The sequence below is a fragment of the Leucoraja erinacea genome, unplaced genomic scaffold (genome assembly GCF_028641065.1).
Source record: "Leucoraja erinacea ecotype New England unplaced genomic scaffold, Leri_hhj_1 Leri_596S, whole genome shotgun sequence".
Taxonomy (NCBI): Eukaryota; Metazoa; Chordata; class Chondrichthyes; order Rajiformes; family Rajidae; genus Leucoraja; species Leucoraja erinaceus.
Genome location: NW_026576505.1, coordinates 60,634 through 79,534, shown reverse-complemented (window position 1 = coordinate 79,534; position 18,901 = coordinate 60,634). Strand labels below are relative to the sequence as shown.

Genomic DNA, 18,901 nt, shown 5'->3' with positions numbered 1-18,901 from the left:
GCATCAGGATTTTAGAGGTGATTAGGTGGGGCATGGCCAAAAAAAGGTTGGGAACCACTGCTCTAGGGTCTTGACCTCTGTTGAAAGGGAAAAAATTACATTAACCATAGCACAACAACCAACTTACAGTGACACTTCACTTTTGCAACATCTGTACTACGAACTCTCAAACTCTGGGATTGTTGAAATATATACAACTAAAAATTAATCAATTTGAATTGTGCGACTATTGTCGCATGCTTTGAAAGGAAAAAAATTTAGGTCTTTTTTAAAAACCCCTTCTCAGAAAGTAAATCTCCTTTTTTTTAAAGATTTACAATAAATAAGCTAAATAGGCTGAACTAGGCTATGTTCAAGTTAGCCTACACTTGGCTAGACTAAGTTAGGCAAAACTAGGCCACCAAAACTCGTAGGCTAAGGTAATGTAACACATTTTTACCATTTACAAGAAAAATTTACAGCCAGATTTATCACTTCTGAGAATTTTTAGATAACAAAGGAATCAAGAAAAAACACAAATAATGCCTACTGTTGATGAAATGCAGTGTGCAAACGCGATAATTCACAATATTTTCAATTACGATATCTGCACGGCCAAGCACTTTAGCTGCTGTTGTTCCTTCAGCTCTTGCTTCTCTTTACCTTCATTTCGCTTCACTTTTGGAATTCTAAAGTTGGGTACATGTCTCTCACACTTACCCCGACTCCCACAATTTTTTTCAGCGCAAAAATTCAACATTTTGGCGGTTTTTAACAGGTAGGAAAGCACACGTTTCTTGCATTGATAACATATACTGGAAGTGACGGATGTCCTCCAGATGGATTGAGCGTCAAGCCCTATGACCCAGTGGCCTTACGTGCAACCCCCTATACTGAAGATATGAAAGTGAATTAGTTGCCAAATTAAACTTCTTTTTATGCTTTATCTGATGGTTAAATTGCAGGCTTGATTTTTAAAATATCAAAATTTTGTAACATTGCTGAGGAATGGATGACGTTTCGGGTCAAGACATGAAACGTCACCCATTGCTTCTCTCCAGAGATGCTGCCTCTACCGGTCCCGCTGGGTTACTGCAGCATGTTGTGGCCATCTACAAATGACGTCACACGCTCCAGACGGCTGTGCGGTCGAATGAAGTCGCGCCTCAACGCGATGACGAGTCGCGTATTTAGCGTGCCAAGGACACGTAAGTGGGACAGGCCCTTAATGGAGTGTCACGGCCGCCATTTGTCAATGCTCCGCTCTATGATCTTTGGCTGTGACGGAACGGCGCTGTGACACGCTGACGCAGTGACGCAGTGCTGCTGTGATGACGTGGAGCCGGGCCCCGTCACCAGGCACCGCGCTGGGCCATGGCTGTCCTCCGGCGCCGCGGGCGGGCTCACTCGGTGTTTAGCCACGAGTTCGTCATCCACAACCGGGCCGACATCGCGGCCGCGCTGGTGCTCATCGTGCTGGGCGGACTCATGTTCGAGGTGGGCCGGGCCGGGGTCTGGGTCTGGGCTGTGGGGCCGGGGTCTGGGCTGGGCTGTGGGGCCGGGGTCTGGGCTGGGCTGTGGGCCGGGGGGGCTGGGCCTGTGGGCCGGGGTCTGGGCTGGGCTGTGGGGCCGGGGTCTGGGCTGGGCTGTGGGGCCGGGGTCTGGGCCGGGGGCCGGGGGCCGGGGCTGTGGGGCCGGGCTGTGGGGCCGGGTCTGGGGCCGGGGTCTGGGCCCGGGGGCCGGGCTGTGGAGCCGGGGTCTGGGCCCGGGGGCTGGGCTGTGGGGCCGGGCTGTGGAGCCGGACCGGGCCCGCGCTCTGTAGCGGAGCCGCCACAACTTTCACAAAGTTGCCCAAACTCCGGGCGCGCCCCCTCAACGCGCGCTCCCGCCGCCGCCATGAACGCGCCCGCGCCCCCGGTGCCAACACAACCCCGGCCTCAGCCTCAGCCCCTTCCCCCGGCCCCAGTAACCACACCCTGGCGGGGGGGGGGGGGGGGGGGGGGGGGGTCGCCACGTCCCCCAGTGGGGGAAGGGAGGGGAGGAGGGGACAGAGCCCAGATCCTCTAAACCTTTCCTATCCATGTACTTGAAGAAGGCTCACAACCCCATCTGTGGGATTCTCTGCCACAGAAGGCAGTGGAGACCAATGCACTTGATGTTTTCAAGAGAGAGTTACATTTAGCTTTAAGGGCTGAAGGAATCAAGGGATATGGAGAAAAAGCAGGAACAGGGTACTGACTGTGGATGATCAGCCATGATCATATTGAATGGCAGTGCTGGCTCGAAGGGCCGAATGGCCTCCTCCTGCACCTATTTTTTTTGTTTCTATGAAACGTCACCCATTCCTTCCCTCCAGAGATGCTGCCTGTCCTGCTGAGTTACTCCAGCATTTTGTGTCTATCTCTGCAAGGAACATTTAAATGCTCTTGTCCCTGCCTCAACTACCTCCTCTGGCAGCTCATTCCATACACCCACCACCCTCTGTGTGGAAAAATTACGTCTCAGATTTCTATTAATGGTGGCGCAGTGGTAGAGTTGCTGCCTTACAGCACCAGAGACCCGGGTTCAATCCTGACTATAGTGTTTCTTCCCACACTCCAAAGACGTACAGGTTTATAGGTTAATTGACTTGGTATAAAAATGTTTTAAAAAATGTCCCTCGTCTACGATAGAGTTAGTGTGCAGAATTCTTGATTAGTCAAGTCAAGTCAAGTCAAGTTTATTTGTCAAGTCAAGATTAGTACTGGTATCAGAGTTTATGGGGAGAAGGCAGGAGAATGGGGTTAGGAGTGACAGATGATTGAATAGCGTTGACTTGATGGGCCGAATGGCCTAATTCTATCCTATCCCTTATGACCTTCTGAATCATTGGTCGGCGTGGGTGGACCCAAGGACCTGTTACCGCACTGTATCTCTGAACTAAACTCTCCTCATGCCTTAGACTGTGCATTCACCCAATCTATTCCCCTCATGATTTTATACTCCTACATAAGATCACCCCCTCATCCAACTGCACTTCAAGGAATCGAGTCCCAGCCTACCGAACTTCTCCCAGTAGCTCAGACCCTTGTGTCCTGGCAACATCCTCGTCAATAATCACTGCACCTTTTCCAACTTAATGACAAAACTGAACGCAATACTCCAGATTGTGATGTATATCAGTTCTGGTTTGTTGTTCCCACATTTTATTTCTGTTCACTTATGGCTGGCAAACAATGTTCCATTGGTTAATGTATTGCTCTAAGGCATTGCTCTAAGGCATTAAAATCCACCAGGAACTGTTTCTGTCTGACGAGGACAATTAGTGCGAAATCGAAGGAAGATTCTTTTAAAGTTGTCAGAAGTAGAAGTAGGTCAGAGTGTTAGGAGCAGTCTCGAGCTCTTCACTCAAACATTGATAAGGAACGGGAAGTTGGGAGCAAAGTGACGGTAAACGCTCTTGTCTTGCACGTAGGGCCACCCTCACACTGAAGGTGATGGGTCTATGGAAAGAAGTGAGAACTTTGACAGGTCGCATTTGGAGTATTGTGTGCAGTTCTGATTGCCCCATTCCAGGAAGGATGTGCAGGCTTTGGAGAGGGTTCAGACGAGGTTTACCAGAATGCTGTCTGCATTAAACAGTATAAACTATAAGGAGAGGCTGGACAATCCTGGCAAAACACAAAGTACTGGACTTACTCAGTGGGCCGGGCAGCATCTGTAGAGGGACTGGACAGACGGCGTGTTTGGTCGGGACTTTCTTCCGACTGGTGCGTTAGAGGTTAATCAAGGGTCGAGTGTTTTATTGTTATATGTCCTGAAATGGAATGAGAGACCTGACAGTAGTCTATAAAAAATGTTGGGAGGCATAGATCGGGAATACAGTGAGTCAGGGAGAAGTTTAAAAGAGATGTGTGGGGAGCAAGTTCTTTACACAGTGGGTGCACGGATCATGCTGCCAGGGGTGGTGGTGGAGGTGTCACGTGTACCAATTAAGGTATAGTGAAACTCGAATTACCATACAGCCATACTAAAAAAAGCAACAAGACACACAACTGCATAAAAGTTAACATAAACATCCACCACAGCAGATTCCCCATTTTCCTCGCTGTGATGGAAGGCATAAAAGTCCAATATCTTTATTCTCCCGTGTTCGGGGCAGTCGAACCATCCGCAGTCGGGGCGGTCGAAGCTCCTGCAGTGGGCGGTCGAAGCTCCTGCAGCTGGCGGTCTAAGCTCCCGCGTCGGGGCGGTCGAAAAGCCTGCGGCTTGGAGCCCTCGATGGCGGTCTCTAACCAGAGACCAGGGGCTGGGCGATGTTAAAGGCTCCCACGGCTGAAGTCCAAAAGACGACCCCCCCCGACAGGGATCGCATGCTCCACTTAAATCCATCCAGTGACTTGGCCTCCACAGTCCTCTGTGGCAGGGAATTCCATAAATTCACAACTCTCTGGGTGAAAAAGTTTTTTCTCTCCTCGGTCTTAAATGACCTCCCCTTTATTCTAACCTACATGTTGTTCGTGAGACCACACTTGTGATATTGTGTGCAGTTTTGGTCATCCTGCTGTAGGAACAATGTCATTAAGCTGGACCGGATGCAGAGATGATTTGTGCGGCCAAGGCTGGAGGTCCTCAGCTATAGGGAGAGATGGAGTAGGCTGGAACTCTATTCATTGGAACGCAGGAGGATGAGGGGTGATCTTATAGAGGTGTACAAATCATGAGCGGAATAGATCAGATAGAGTCATTTGCCCAGAGTAGGTGAATCGAGAAACAGAGGACAAGGTTTAAGGTGCGATGGTAATAGGAGCTTGAGGGGTGTTTTTTCCACACGGGTGGTGGATGTATGGACCGAATTGCTGGAGGATATGGGCTAAATATGGGACACATTGTTGTCATGGACAAGTTGGGCCGAAGGGCCTGTTTGGTAACGTATGACTGACTGAAGCTTTCATTCGTTAATGATTATGTTTATCAAACAGTTGTCCCAGATTGGATTACTGTAGCAAGGTGAGCGATACACAGTTGTGTTCACTGGCGTAGTGTCTCTCCTCGCCGCTGTCTCATTCTCCTCATGGCTCTTCTGTCCCCAGGTCACAGCCAAGACCGCCTTCATGTTCATCTCTCCACAGCACAATGTCACCTCCACCACCCCAGGTAATTGTCCGTGGGGGGGGGGGGGGGGGGGGGGGGGGGCGTGGGAGGAGAGGGAGCTGGGGGGGGGGGGGGGGGGGGCATGGGTGGGGTGGGTTTGGATTGGATGTTGGGGTTTGGGTAACCTGCTGTTGATGGAGTTCCCTGTATGGACCAGGGAACATTTAATGTCCATCTCCCCTGGACTGTGTGCTCTGCAGAGTCTGACCCAGGACTGACCGACCAGGTTCCACTGCCCACCTCGCCCCTGCCATCTCCCTCCCCCCCCCCCCCCCCCCCCCCCGGCTCCTCCACCACCACACCCCCTCCGTCCCCGTCCATCTCCATTCCCCCCCCCTCCTCCCCCCCCTCCCTCACCCCCTCCGTCACCCTCTCCTCCTGCTCCCTCTCCCTGCCTCCCCTCTCTCCTCTCTCCTCCCCCCACCCAATCTTTCTTCCCCTTCCCTCTCTCACTCCCTCTCTCCCCTTTTCTCACCCACTTCCCCTCTCTCTCCCCCTCCACCCACTCTCTCCCACTTCCCCTGTCTCCTCCCCTCTCCCCCTCTCTCCGTCCCCTCCCCCCTCCGTCCCCCCTCCCCCTCCTCCCCTCCTCCCCCTCCGTCCCCTCTCCCCCTCCCCCCCCCCCCTCTCTCCCCCCTCTCCCCCCCCCCCCTCCTCTCCCCTCCCCCCCTCCGTCCTCCTCACCCCCCCCCCCTCCTCCTCCCCCTCCTCCGTCCCACCCCCTCTCCGTCCCCCCTCCCCCTCCGTCCCCCTCCTCTCCTCCTTCCCCTCCCTCCCCCTCCCCCCTCCTCCTCCCCCTCCCCCTCCCCCTCTCCTCCCCCTCCCCCCCTCCCCCCCTCCCTCCCCCCCTCTCCCCCTCCCCCCTCCTCCCCCTTTCCTCCCCCTCCGTCCCCTCCCCCTCCCCTTCTCCCCCCCCCCTCCGTCCCTCTCCCCCCTCCGTCCCCCCCCTCCCCCTCCGTCTCTCTCCTCCCCCTCCGTCCCCCCTCCCCTCCTCCCCCCCCCCCCTCCGCCCCCCCTCCCCTCCTCCCCCCTCCCTCCCCTCCCCTCCTCCCTCCCCCTCCCTCCCCTCCCCCTCCTCCTCCCCCTCCGTCCCCCCTTCCCCCCTCCCCCTCCGTCCCCCTTCCCCCCCCCTCCCTCCTCCTCCCCCTCCGTCCCCCTCCCCCCCCGTCCCCCCCCCCTCCCCATCCGTCACCCTCACCTCCTCCCCCTCCGTCCCCTCACACCCTCCCCTCAACCTCTCCCCCTTCGTCCTCCCCCCCCCTCACTACCTCCCCCTCCGTCCCCTCACCCCCTGCTCGCTCGCCCCCACAGTCCAGCAGTCCACGGCGTGGTGCTGTAGACTCTGCCAGGTTGCCCTGGGCTCACGGCCTTTGGCCCACTACCCGGACTGTCACCTCCCGTTGGGCCGGGCTGAGCCCAGCGTGTGGCGATGCAGAGCCTGGTGTGGTTGCGGCTGGTGTCCTGGCCTGGGTGTGTGGGTGTGGGGCGAGGATCCAGACTGCGGCTTTGTTGGGGTGGTGAGCAACCGTGTCTCTTGTCTCTCCCTCCGACAGATGGGGATGTTGTATATTATGTCTACGGCACCAGTGATTGTGCCACCATCTCATTCTATATCTTCATTACCATTATCTTACATGCTGTTGTCCAGGAGTACACGCTCGATGTAAGTAGTGACTTTGTACACACCTGCTCACTGCTGGCTCAAAGTGCAGGGCGTCTCACCTGGGGCCGGCTGGTGTGAGGAGGGGAGGGGACAGTGGTGATGGGTGTCGGTGGGAAGGGTGAGGTGTGGAGCGGGGGCGGGGGGATGAGGCTGAGGGGGTCGTGCGCGGGGGGGGGTGTGAGGTGAGGGGTGGAGCGGGGGAGGGATGTGAGGGGGTGAAGCAGGTGAGGGGGGTGCGGGGGGGGGTGAGGTGAGGTGGGGGTCGTGCGCTGGGGGGGGTGTGAGGTGAGGGGTGGAGCGGGGGAGGGATGTGAGGGGGTGAAGCGGGGGAGGGGGGTGAGGTGAGGGGTGGTGCGGGGGGGTCAGTTGAGGGGGGTAAGTGAGGGGTAGTGGGGGGGGTGAGGTGAGGGGGGGGTGAGGTGAGGGGAGGTGTGGGCTCGAGGGGTGGTGCAGGGGGGATGAGAGGTGGTGCGGGGTGGTGAGGGTGAGGTGAGGGGGGGATGAGGGGTAGAGCGAGGGGGGGGAGGTGAGGGGTGGTGTGAGGGGCAGTGCGGGGGGGTGAGGGTGAGGTGAGGGGTGGTGCAGGGGGGGGGTGAGGGGGGGGGTGGGGGGGGTGAGAGTGAGGGGCAATGTGGTGCGGGGGGGGGTGAGGGTGAGGGGCGATGCGGGGTGGGGGTGTGAGGTCAGGGGTGGTGCGGGGGCGGGGTGAAGGGGCATTTGGTGCAGTGGGTGACCCCAGTGTGGCTGGGTGTTTGCAGAAGGTGAACAAGAGGCTGCACCTGTCCAAGGTGAAGCACAACAAGGTGAATGAGTCGGGGCAGTTGCTGCTCTTCCACCTCGGCACCAGCGCCTGGGGTATCTACCTGGCCATCACCGTGAGTCTGACCCCCCCCCCCCCTCCCCACCTCCACCCTTGATCCTGTCCCCAATTTCCCCCCTCGACCCCCCCTCCCACCCAAATCCCCCCCACTCCCTCGAGCTCCCCACTGAAGCCCCCTAATCTTGTACCCCTGCCTCTATACATTGATTTTAATGAGCGCGCTGATGGCTCAGGCAGAAGAGCTCAGAGCGTGGATTGGTACGTGCGACTGGGATGTTGTAGCCATTCATTTAGGGCGGTCACGGTGGCACAGCGGTAGAGTTGCTGCCTTGCAGCGCCGGAGACCCGGGTTCCATCCCGACTACGGATGCTGTCTGTACGGAGTTTGTACGTTCTCCCCATGATCTCTCTGAGATCTTCGGTTTCCTCCCACACTCCAAAGACGTACAGGTTTGTAGGTTAATTGGCTTGGTAAATGTAAAAATAGTCCCTAGTGGGTGTAGGATAGTGTTAGTGTGCGGGGCATCGCTGGTCGGTGCAGACTCGGTGGGCCGAGGGGCCTGTTTCCGCTCTAAACTAAACATTTAAGACACTTGGACAGGTATACGGGCAGGACAGGTTTAGAGGGATGTGGGCCAAACGCAGGCAAGTGGGACTAGTGTGGATGAGGCAGCTCGGACGGCCCTTCCTCCCCCCCTCCTCCCTCCCCCCCTTCCCCCTCTCCTGTCCTCCACCCCCCTCACCCCTCCCCTCCCCCCTCCCCCCCTCCAGTGCATGTTGTGACCCTGTCTCTGTGCAGGAGGGATACCTCAGTGCCCCGTCCAGTCTCTGGGAAGACTACCCCCACACACACCTCACGTGAGTGCCTGCTGCGGGCTGGATGGGGGAGGGGTGCAAGGTTGGGGTGGGGGGGGAGGTGAGGCAGTGGGAATGCATTGGGGGAGGTTGTTTGGGAGGGGTGCAAGGTGGGGGGTGGGGGGGGGGGGAAGGGGGTTATGAATCAGGAGGGCTGTGCATGTGGTGAGGGCATGTTCCAGGGGGGGGGGGGGGGGGGGGGGGGTGTGCATGAGGCAGTGGTCGTGCCTACAAGACGGGAGGGGTGGGTGGTGGGCAGCAGTGGTGGTCCCTCCACTGACATTAACCCCCTCTCTCTCTCCCCCCACCCCCCTCAAGATTCCAGATGAAGTTTTTCTACCTGTGCCAGCTCTCCTACTGGCTGCACATGATCCCAGAGCTCTACTTCCAGAGAGTGCGTAAGGTAGGTCCCCACCGCTACTGGCCACTGTGTCCAGGGCACCATCACTGGCCACTCACTGTGGCAATATACAATAGGCAATATGTGCAGGAGTAGGCCATTCGACCCTTCCAGCCAGCACCGCCATTCACTGTGATCATAGCTGATCATCCACAATCAGCACCCCGTTCCTGCCTTCTCCCCATATCCCCTGACTCCGCTATCTTTAAGAGTTCTATCTAACTCTCTCTTGAAAGCATTGGCCTCCACCGCCCTCTGAAGCAGAGAATTCCACAGATTCTCAACTCTCTGGGTGAATACGTTTTTCCTCGTCTCCGTTCTAAATGGTCTACCACTTATTCTCAAACTGTGGCCCCTGGTTCTGGACGCCCCCCAACATTGGGAACATGTTTCTTGCCTCCAGCATGTCCAAATCCTTAATAATCTTATATGTTTCAATAAGTTACCTCTCATCCGTCTAAATTCCAGTCGCTCCATTCTATCAACATATGACAGACCCGCCATCCCAGGACCAGGGACCTGTGGGCACGTCCACCACCACACTGGACAATCGCTCTGTCCACAGAGAGAACAGGACACAGGCGTGTGAAATATAGATAAATATGATTTCTTTCTTATACTCCCTCTTTAGCTCCCTCTATTATTTGAAACATTTTATTATCGATTCGTTTCCCTTTGTCGGAAATTCGATATCATACCCGACGGTTTTTCGTCTTGGCCTTTTTATCTATTTTATTTTAGCAAAAATGGGACAGTAGCTCGACTGTAATTGGCAGCAAAAACAAAAGAATAACTTCCCTCTTTTTGCAAATTAAAGGTGAAAATTATAATCTCAATGGTGGTCCACTTTGGTTTAGTTAATTATTAATACATATATTTATATTATCAAAAACCGGGGGCAGATTTATTATATATATAATTTATTTCCTTATTATCATTAATTATCTAATATATTTGAACCAATATAATAATATTGGTTATAATAACATTTATATTATTATTATTTTATTTATAATATAGATTTTTATTTTATCTGTTCATATCAAAATTTATAACTATAGGTTATAAAAAATATTATTCAGGTACAGCAGGCTAATATATAAGAATAATATTATAAGCCACTTTAAAATATATATTATATAAATCATATAATCAATTATTATTATAAGAATATGCCCAAGACTAATATACTATAATAATAAATTATAATTTATTTACATTATAATTAATATTATTATATTTACTATTTATATATATTATTTAGGATTTAAAACATTATTATAATATTTTCAATATTATTTATATATATTTATATAATTTAATTTTTGCACAAATTTTTTTAAATTTTTAATTTAATTTTTATAATTTTTATAATAATATATTTACATAATTTTAAGTTTTAAAAAAAAAATATATTATTTAAATTATAATATTATACACATAATTTATTATACAGTGGTTAAAAATTAAAATAATAAATATATGGTTATTTAAAAATTTATTTTTATTTATTAATATTTTATTTTCTTTTTTAAAATATTATTTTTTTTTTTATTTATATAATAATATTAAAATATATATATTTGTTTTATTTCTGCAATTGATTATGCCATAAATATTATTTTATATATACAATATTAATTTTAATATATTATTATACGATAAGGCAGCATAATTATATTAATAAAATATAAAAATTTATATATGTTTTAATAGATTATATAAATATATATAATATATATATAAATTTATATAATATATAACACACATTAACATATTACCCCATCCATTTATATATATATATAAGAGGTAATTATTTTTTATTTAATTTTTTATTATTATATTTATATTTTATAAATTTTGAATTATATATAAAAATAATATTTTTTTAATAAAAACATTTTAATGTTAATATTTTTTTTTATTTTTATTCATTTAAATATATCAATATTTTATATATTTTTTATTATTTATAATATATTTATATTACAAGGTTAAAAAATTATTGAAATTGAAAATATAAACATGAATTTATTAAATTTGAATTTTAATTTTAAGGAATTTTTTATTATTTATTATATTTTTATTATTTTTATTAATGTTTTTTTTAAATAGAAAAATTATATTAATATTATTTTTATAAAAATTTTTAATAATTTATTATTTTTTTTTATTTTTTTAAATGTTTAAATACTTTTATTTGATTATTATTAATTTAAAAGTGGGTTAATGGTATAAATTATTATTAACCATATAAATATTATTAATTTTTATTAATATAATATAATTATAAAAATTGATGTTTAAAAAGGAATATAATGATATTTTTTGCATTGTAAAAATAAATTATAAGATAATTGTAATAATTTTTATTTACTAGTTTTAAAAATTTAACCGAAATATTTACCAATAACAAAGTTTATTTATTTAATATAATTTTAATATAAAATTTTAATTTTTATTGATTCATAAAATATAAAGGACAAGGTCCAGGACAGGATTCAGGTAGTTATTAACTGATTTTAAAAAAAAAAATTTATTGGAATATTTTATTTTATATTATTAACAATTTATGCAAGTCAGGTTCAAATTAGGTTTATATATTTGATTTAAAATAAGCAAAAATATTAAATCAATATTTAATATTCCTAATCTATTAAGATTATAATTAATTTATATAGAATAAAAAGTATACAACAAATTAAAGACTAATTTAGTATTTTGATACTGGATTTTTAGAAATGGAGGATTTTCTCAGGGGCCAGAGTAAATATGTGATTTAAGAGATATAGTAAGAATAGAGCCTAGGAGTGCAGAAGGATTTGGGGCCAGTATGGAGGATGAATTTCTATGCAGGCCATTTTATTTATATTTTATTATCTTTTTATATGGTCCGACTGATGGTAGACCAAGCTAAAAATTTTCTTTGCTTTATTTTACTAACCATTTTATATAGTTTTGTGAATTGCGGGGAGTAACCATTGGCAGGCCAACATTAGAGCCTCCCCTGTCTGGATGAACCATCCCTATATCTTAACTCTATAAATAAGTACTCAATCTGAATGGCGGTTTTTTTTCTTTTTGGGGGTGATTTCACATGGCTTGCACAATTAATGACCCCTGTGCAGGATTTTCTATGGGATTCAACGTACTGGAAGCTGGATGCAAAAGGGAGTGGGGGCCACCTCAGGCAGAGAGTTGTGAATTTTATTAACACTGGATGATTGTTAATAGATGGCTCTAGGGGCTAGTGAGTCCAGGGATACGAAGGCAGGCACGGGTTACTTGATAGGGGATGAGCAGTCTTGATCATAAGAATGGCGTGCTGGCTCGAAGGGCCGAATGGCCTCCTCCTGCACCTATTTTCTATGTTTCTAATCACACTCGCCCTCGGTCACCAGCAGAGTTATGGAAATTGTTGGCAACGGTCCTGGCGACCGGCTCCTCCTGTAACCTGGAGAAGGGTCTCGACTCGAAACGTCGCCCATTCCTTCTCCGCAGAGACGCTGCCCGTCCCGCTGAGTTACTCCGGCTTTTTGTGTCCACCGGACCTTGAACCTCAGTCAGGACCACTCATAGATTCACGCAGCACGGAAACAGGCCCCTCGGCCCAACCTGCCCACACTGACCAACATGTCCCTTCTCAATCACACAATGTGGGTGGCATTGTTGACCAATAGATGGTTGGCAGAAATGACAGCAGCATCTTGATCGTTTGGGCAAGTGGGCAGAGCTACAGTTACTGGAGTTGAATGCAGATAAGTGTGAGGTGTTGCATTTTGGAAATTGACACCAGGGCACGACCTTCACCATGAATGGCAGGGCCAGGGGGGTGTTGTGGAGCAGAGGGATCTACAAGTACAGGTACATAATCCCTTGAAAGTGGAGTCACAGGTAGATGGGATGGACAAGATGGCCTTCGGCACATTAGCCTTCATCACACAGGGTATTGAGTGGGGAATTTGGGATGTTTTGTTGTACTTGTACAAGACGTTAGTGAGGCCGCATTTATAGTATTGTGTTCAGTTTCGGTCACCATGCTATAGGAATGATGTTGTTAAGATGCAGTGAATACAGAGAAGATTTACGAGGATATTGCCAGGACTAGAGGGTGTGAGCTTTCGGGAGAGGTTGAGGAGGCTGGAGCGCAGGAAGATGAGGGGGTGATCTTATAGAGGTGTATAAAATCAGCGGGGAAATGCAGTCTTTTACCCAGAGCGGGGGAATGGAAAACCAGAGGACATGGGTTTAAAGTTTGAATAGAAAAGAGAGAAAGATAGAAAAAGTAGAAAGATTGAATAGGAACAGGAGAGGTGATGTTCACACTTGGGGGGGGTATATGTAATGAGCTGCCAGAGGAGGTAGTTGAGGCAGGTACTATAACAGCATTTTAAAACGCGGTACATGGATAGCACAGGTTTAGAGGGAAATGGGTCAAGCACAGGCAGGTGGGACTAGTGTAGATGGGGCATGTTGGCCGGTGTGGGCAGGTGGGACTAGTGTAGATGGGGCGTGTTGGCCGGTGTGGGCAGGTGGGACTAGTGTAGATGGGGCATGGTGGTCGGTGTGGGCAGGTGGGACTAGTGTAGATGGGGCATGGTGGCCGGTGTGGGCAGGTGGGACTAGTGTAGATGGGGCATATTGGCCGGGGTGGGCAGGTGTGACTAGTGTAGATGGGGCATGTTGGCCGGTGGTGGGACTAGTGTAGATGGGGCATGTTGGTCTGTGTGGACAGGTGGGACTAGTGTAGATGGGGCATGGTGGCCGGGTGTGGGCAGGTGGGACTAGTGTAGATGGGGCATGTTGGCCGGTGTGGGCAGGTGGGACTAGTGTAGATGGGGCATGTTGGCCGGTGTGGGCAGGTGGGACTAGTGTAGATGGGGCATGGTGGCCGGTGTGGGGCAGGTGGGACTAGTGTAGATGGGGCATGGTGGCCGGTGTGGGCATGTTGGGCCGGGTGGGACAGGTGGGACTAGTGTAGATGGGGCATGTTGGCCGGTGTGGGCAGGTGGGACTAGTGTAGATGGGACATGTTGGCCGGTGTGGGCAGGTGAGACAAGTGTAGATGGGGCATGGTGGCCGGTGTGGGCAGGTTAGGCCAAAGGGCTTTTTACATGCTGAATTATCCTGACTATCTGCATATTTTACATAGATAGATATTGTATTGTACCCGCTGCCTTTGTGTGGCTCCGTGTGTGTCCCTGTGTGTGTGCGCGCGCGTGTGTGCGTGTGCTGCGTATGTGTGTCCCTGTGTGAGCACTGCGTGCGTGTGAGCTGTGTCTGTATGAGTGTGAGCCACGTGCACGTGTACAAGTGAGGTTTGTACGAGTGAGCTGTATGTGTATGAGCTGTATGTGTGAGCTGTCTGTATGTGTGAGCTGTATGTATGAGTGAGTTGTGTGTATGTACGAGTGAGCTGTGTGTGTGTGTGTGTGTATGTGAGCAGTGTATGAGTGTGAGCAGTGAGTATGTATGAGTGTGAGCAGTATGTATGAGTGAGCTGCGTGTGTATGTGAGTGTGAGTAGTGTATTAATGTGAGCAGTGTGTGTATGTGTAAGCAGCGAGTATGTGAGCAGCGAGTGGGCTGTGAGTGAGGAATATGCATGCGAGCTGTGTATGTATGAGTGTGAGCAGTGTGCAGGTGTGCGTGTGAGCAGTGTACGTGAGTGTGAGCTGTGAGTGAGCAGTGTGTCAGTGTGAGCAGTGCGTGAGCATGAGCAGTGTGTGTGTGTTGGTGCTGATGTGGTGTGTTTTATGTACTAGGAGGAGGTGCCGCGGCAGCTGCTGTATATCGGCCTGTACCTGGTACACATCGCGGGTGCCTATCTACTCAAGTAAGTCTGGGCCGGGGAGCAGTGGGGCACGGATACACACGGTGACACTCCCCCTCCTCCCAAAGCCTGACCTGGCAGGGGGGGGAGGGTTGTAGGGGGGTATCGCACTCTCTCTGCCCCAGCCTGACGCGGGGGGTGGGGGTGGGGGGGGGGGGGGGGGTGGGTGTAGTGTGGTGTGTAGGGGGGGGGGTGAGGTTTGTTGATGTGGGGGATAACGCCACTCAGGGTAACGCACGCACTCTCTCTCTCTCTCTCTTCCCCAGCCTGACGCGGGCAGGGCTGGTGATGGCGGTTCTACAGAGCGTGGCAGAGCTGGTTTTTTCCACATGGCCCGGCTGCAGTACTTCACCAACCCGGACAGGCAGGCGCTGTGAGTGGGGGGCACGTGGACAGGGGATTTGGTGGGTGGGTGCACTGGCATGGAGACGGGGGGGGGGGGGGGGATGTTTGGGGAGGGGGGGAGGGATGGTGCGGGGTGGTGATACTGAGATGGGGGAGGGAGAGCGGTTGTGGAGGGCCATTAGAGGAGTAAGCAGTGGATGGGGGGTGTAGCAGTAGGAGGCGATCTTAGTGTGTGGGGGGGATGTCTGAATGTGTGGGGGGGATGTCTGAGAGCGGGAGGGATTTTGATTGTGGGAGGGGGGGTGGCTGTGGGTGATGCTGGTGTGTGGTGTGTGTGTGGGGAGGATGTTTGAGTGTGGGGGTGATGTTTGTGAGTGTGTGTGTGGGGGGGGGATGTTTTGAGTGTGGGGGGTGATGTTTGTGTGTGTGGGGGGGGATGTTTGTGTGTGTGTGTGTGGGGGGGGGGGGTGTGGGTGGCTGGGAGTGCTGGGTTGGGGGAGAGTGCTGACCGCTGCTCTGTGCCGTGACCCAGGTTTGGTGTGTGGGCCGTGGTGTTTGTGTTGTGCCGTCTGGCCACACTCACCCTGGCCGTGCTGGTCATGGGCTTTGGCCTCTCCCGCGTCCAGCGACAGAGTCTCGACATGGAGCACGGTGTCTTCAACACCCTCCCCATCCGGTGAGTGACCATTAACCCCCCTTCATCCCCCCCGGCTAGTCCACCCCCAACCCCCCCCCCCCCCCCCCCCCCCCCCCCCACCAGCTAGTCTACTCCATCCACCCCCCCCCCCCCCACCCACCTGTCCCTACCCTGCCCCCCCCGGCTAATCTACCCAATCCCCCACCCCCCCCGCACCTGTCCCAACCTTCCCCTCCTCCTCCCCGGCTAGTCTACCCCATCCAGAGGGTTACTTGAAGTTAAAGAAGTCAATATTCATAATATAAGCTGCCCAAGCGAAATATGAAGTGCTGTTCCTCCACCCTACCCCTCTCCCCCACCAACCCCCACTCCAACCCCCTGCCCCCAGCCAGTCCACACCCAGACCCCATTCAGTGAATGGTGAGGTTGTGTGTGTGTGTGTAGGCTGGTGTTAGTGTGCGGGAATTGCTGGTCGGTGCGGACTGGGTGGGCCGAAAGGACGGTTTCCACGCTGTATATCTAACTAAACTAAACTAGACTAACTAGGGAGAGAGCAAGGTCTGTTACAGACAACGGGATTGTTGATGTAGGGCAGCGGTAGAGGAGAGCTTGTGAATGATCACTCTCCATGGAGAGTCACAAAGGAAATGGATTTGCAGTTGGTGATTCAGTGAAGGGGGCAGTGAAAGTTCAGTGCGGTGTCCAGAAACGCAGAGCAGCTAATCAATGCCTTGGCAGCTTTAACGGTCCATAAATCCCCTGGCTCAGATGACATTTATCCCAGGCTGCTGGGAATAAGGAAGAGGTTGCTGGGCCTCTCGTGTGGGGGATGTTTAAACACTGGATTGAAGCTGTTACTGGTTACAAGGTGGCTGGAGGATGGTGAATGTGGTCCTCCATTTTTGAGAAAGGTGGCAGGGAAAAGGATTGGTAATTGCAGAGCCATGTCGATCATCAGTGGTGGGGAAGTGATTGGAAATATTCCGAGGGTCGGGATTCACGAGGATGTGGAAACGTGAGCTAACATGGCTTTGTCAAGGGCTGATCCCATCTGACCAAGCTGTCCGAATTCTGTCAACGTGTATGGGTGTGAGCAGGGCAGTAGATGTGGCTTACCTGAACTTTGGTAAAGCCTTTACCAAGATCACTGGTTCAAAAAGGTTAACCTATGGTGAGCGATTGTCGGCACTGGGCCTGTACTCGCTGGAGTTGAGAAGAATGAGGAGGGACCTCATTGAAACATGCAGAATAGTGAAAGGCCTGGATGGAGTGGATGTTTGGTTTAGTTTAGAGATACAGCGCGGAAACAGCCCCTTCGTCCACCCACCAGGTCACCACCAGCGATCCCAGCACACATGCTAACACTACACACACACACATACACACACACACACACACACACACACACACACACACACACACACACACACACACACACACACACACACACACACACACACACACACACACACACACACACACACCAAGGACAATTCCTTTCACACTATACCAAGTAAGCTACAAACCTGCACGTCTTTGGAATGTGGGAGGAAACCGGAGCACCCGGAGAAAACCCATGCAGGTCACGGGGAGAACATGCAAACTCCGCACAGGCAGCATCCGTATTCGGGATGGAACCTGGGTCTCCGGTGCTGCATTCGTTGTAAGGCAGCGACTCTACCGTGACTGCTGTGGAGAGGGTGTTTGCACTAGTGTGAGAGTCTAGGACTTGGAGGCCATGGCCTCAGCATAAAAGGACGTGCCTTTGGAATAGAAGTGAGGAGGAATCACTTTAAGCAGCATGTGGTGAATCTGTGGAATTCATTGCTGCTGTGGTGGCCAAAATGTTGTGTATTTTTAAAGCGGAGATTGAATTGAATACACTGAAACCCCCCTCCCTTTCAGCTCCTGTTCCCCCTTTGTTGTATCCCATCCCCCTCCCTCTCAGCGGTCCCCCCACACCGGGTCCTCCTATGTTCCTTCCCGTAGCAGCGGTGTCCTCACTTCCACGTGTCCGTCCTCGTCCATCAGTCGGCGCCATCGTCGATCGCCGCGCCCACCTCGTCAATATCGACACCGGCTCCTCTCCAGGCACCGTCCCAGGCAGACCCAGCCACCCCCCTCCATGCTGCCCACCCCCCCCCCCCCCCCCCCCCCCGTTCCGGTTGATGGGCTCCAGCCCCCTTGTGTTGTGCCACCTGGCTTCCCCAGTTGATGTCTCCCTCTCTCCCCCCTGCCAGGTTGTCGGTGCTGCTGTCCGTCTGTGCCCCCCAGGTGTGGATGATGTGGCGTTTCATCAACTTCCAGCTGCGGCGTTGGCGGCAGAGCCGGCTGGAGCAGGCGGCACGCAGGAAGGTGGCAGTGCCCACCCGACCCGCCGGGGCCAGGCGGAGGGACACCGGTCAGTGGGGAGTTGGGGGGAGAACTTGGGTGGGGGGGCGAGTGGGGGGGGGGGGGGGGTGAGTGATGGGTTGTGGGGGCGAGTGGTGGGGCAGGTGAATCGGCTCTTTGTAACTCTCTGTAACTCTCGCCCCTTCTCATTTTCTCCCCTCTTTCTTCTTTCCCCCAACCCCCCCCCCACAGGTCAGCATGAGAACGGTTTGATCAAATCTGAGGACGGCTCCTCGCCCCGGACCCGAAAAATCCGTTCCCCCTGAAGTGGGGGCGGGGAGGGGGCTTCTCCCGCACCAGCAGCTGGCCACACAGAGGATGTCTCCCACCTACCCCCTCCCTCCCCACTCTGTGAGCACGTGTCAGGGGGATCTGGGCCGGGGGGGGGTCTCTCCGCTGCTGGCACCCCGCTCTCCTGGGACCTTCCCCCCCACCACCGTGCCAAGCTGCTGGGACCCCCCCCCTGTGCTGGGTGAATGGGTGGGTGGGGGAGGGGGGTGGGGGCAGCATCGTGGCTCCGGGACCCGCGGGGAAACTGTAACCGCATCAATAAACGTGCAGAATGGCCCCACCGTGTGTGTGACCCTCACTGCCCCGGCACCACCAGTCACGCCGTTCCCAATCTATCAGCCCCACTGCTGAGAATGGGGTGAGTGTGGGGCAGCAGGGGGCGAGCTGGGCCGAAGGGCCTGTATCATTCACACACTGCCCCCCTCTCTCTGTGTGGGTCCCAGTCCCAAGACCGGGGGGGGGGGGAGAGGAGGGGCTCATGGTTACCCGGGTAAGTTTGGGGGGGGGGGGGGTCTCAGTAACACTGGTTACAGGGGGGGTTGAAACAGACGTCCA

At 51.4% G+C, this 18,901-nt stretch overlaps 1 protein-coding gene across 1 annotated transcript; it reads left to right on the top strand.

The window, feature by feature from the left end:
- Positions 1-1,287: 1,287 nt before the first annotated feature.
- On the top strand, positions 1,288-18,414 carry tram2 (translocation associated membrane protein 2). The gene is given in 12 exon segments (XM_055630985.1): positions 1,288-1,476; positions 5,052-5,115; positions 6,666-6,775; positions 7,534-7,650; positions 8,395-8,453; positions 8,769-8,853; positions 14,615-14,685; positions 14,949-15,003; positions 15,006-15,055; positions 15,560-15,703; positions 17,905-18,065; positions 18,248-18,414. Coding segments are annotated over 12 exon segments (1,113 nt in total). The 5' UTR covers positions 1,288-1,353; the 3' UTR covers positions 18,322-18,414.
- The last annotated feature ends 487 nt before the right edge of the window (positions 18,415-18,901 follow it).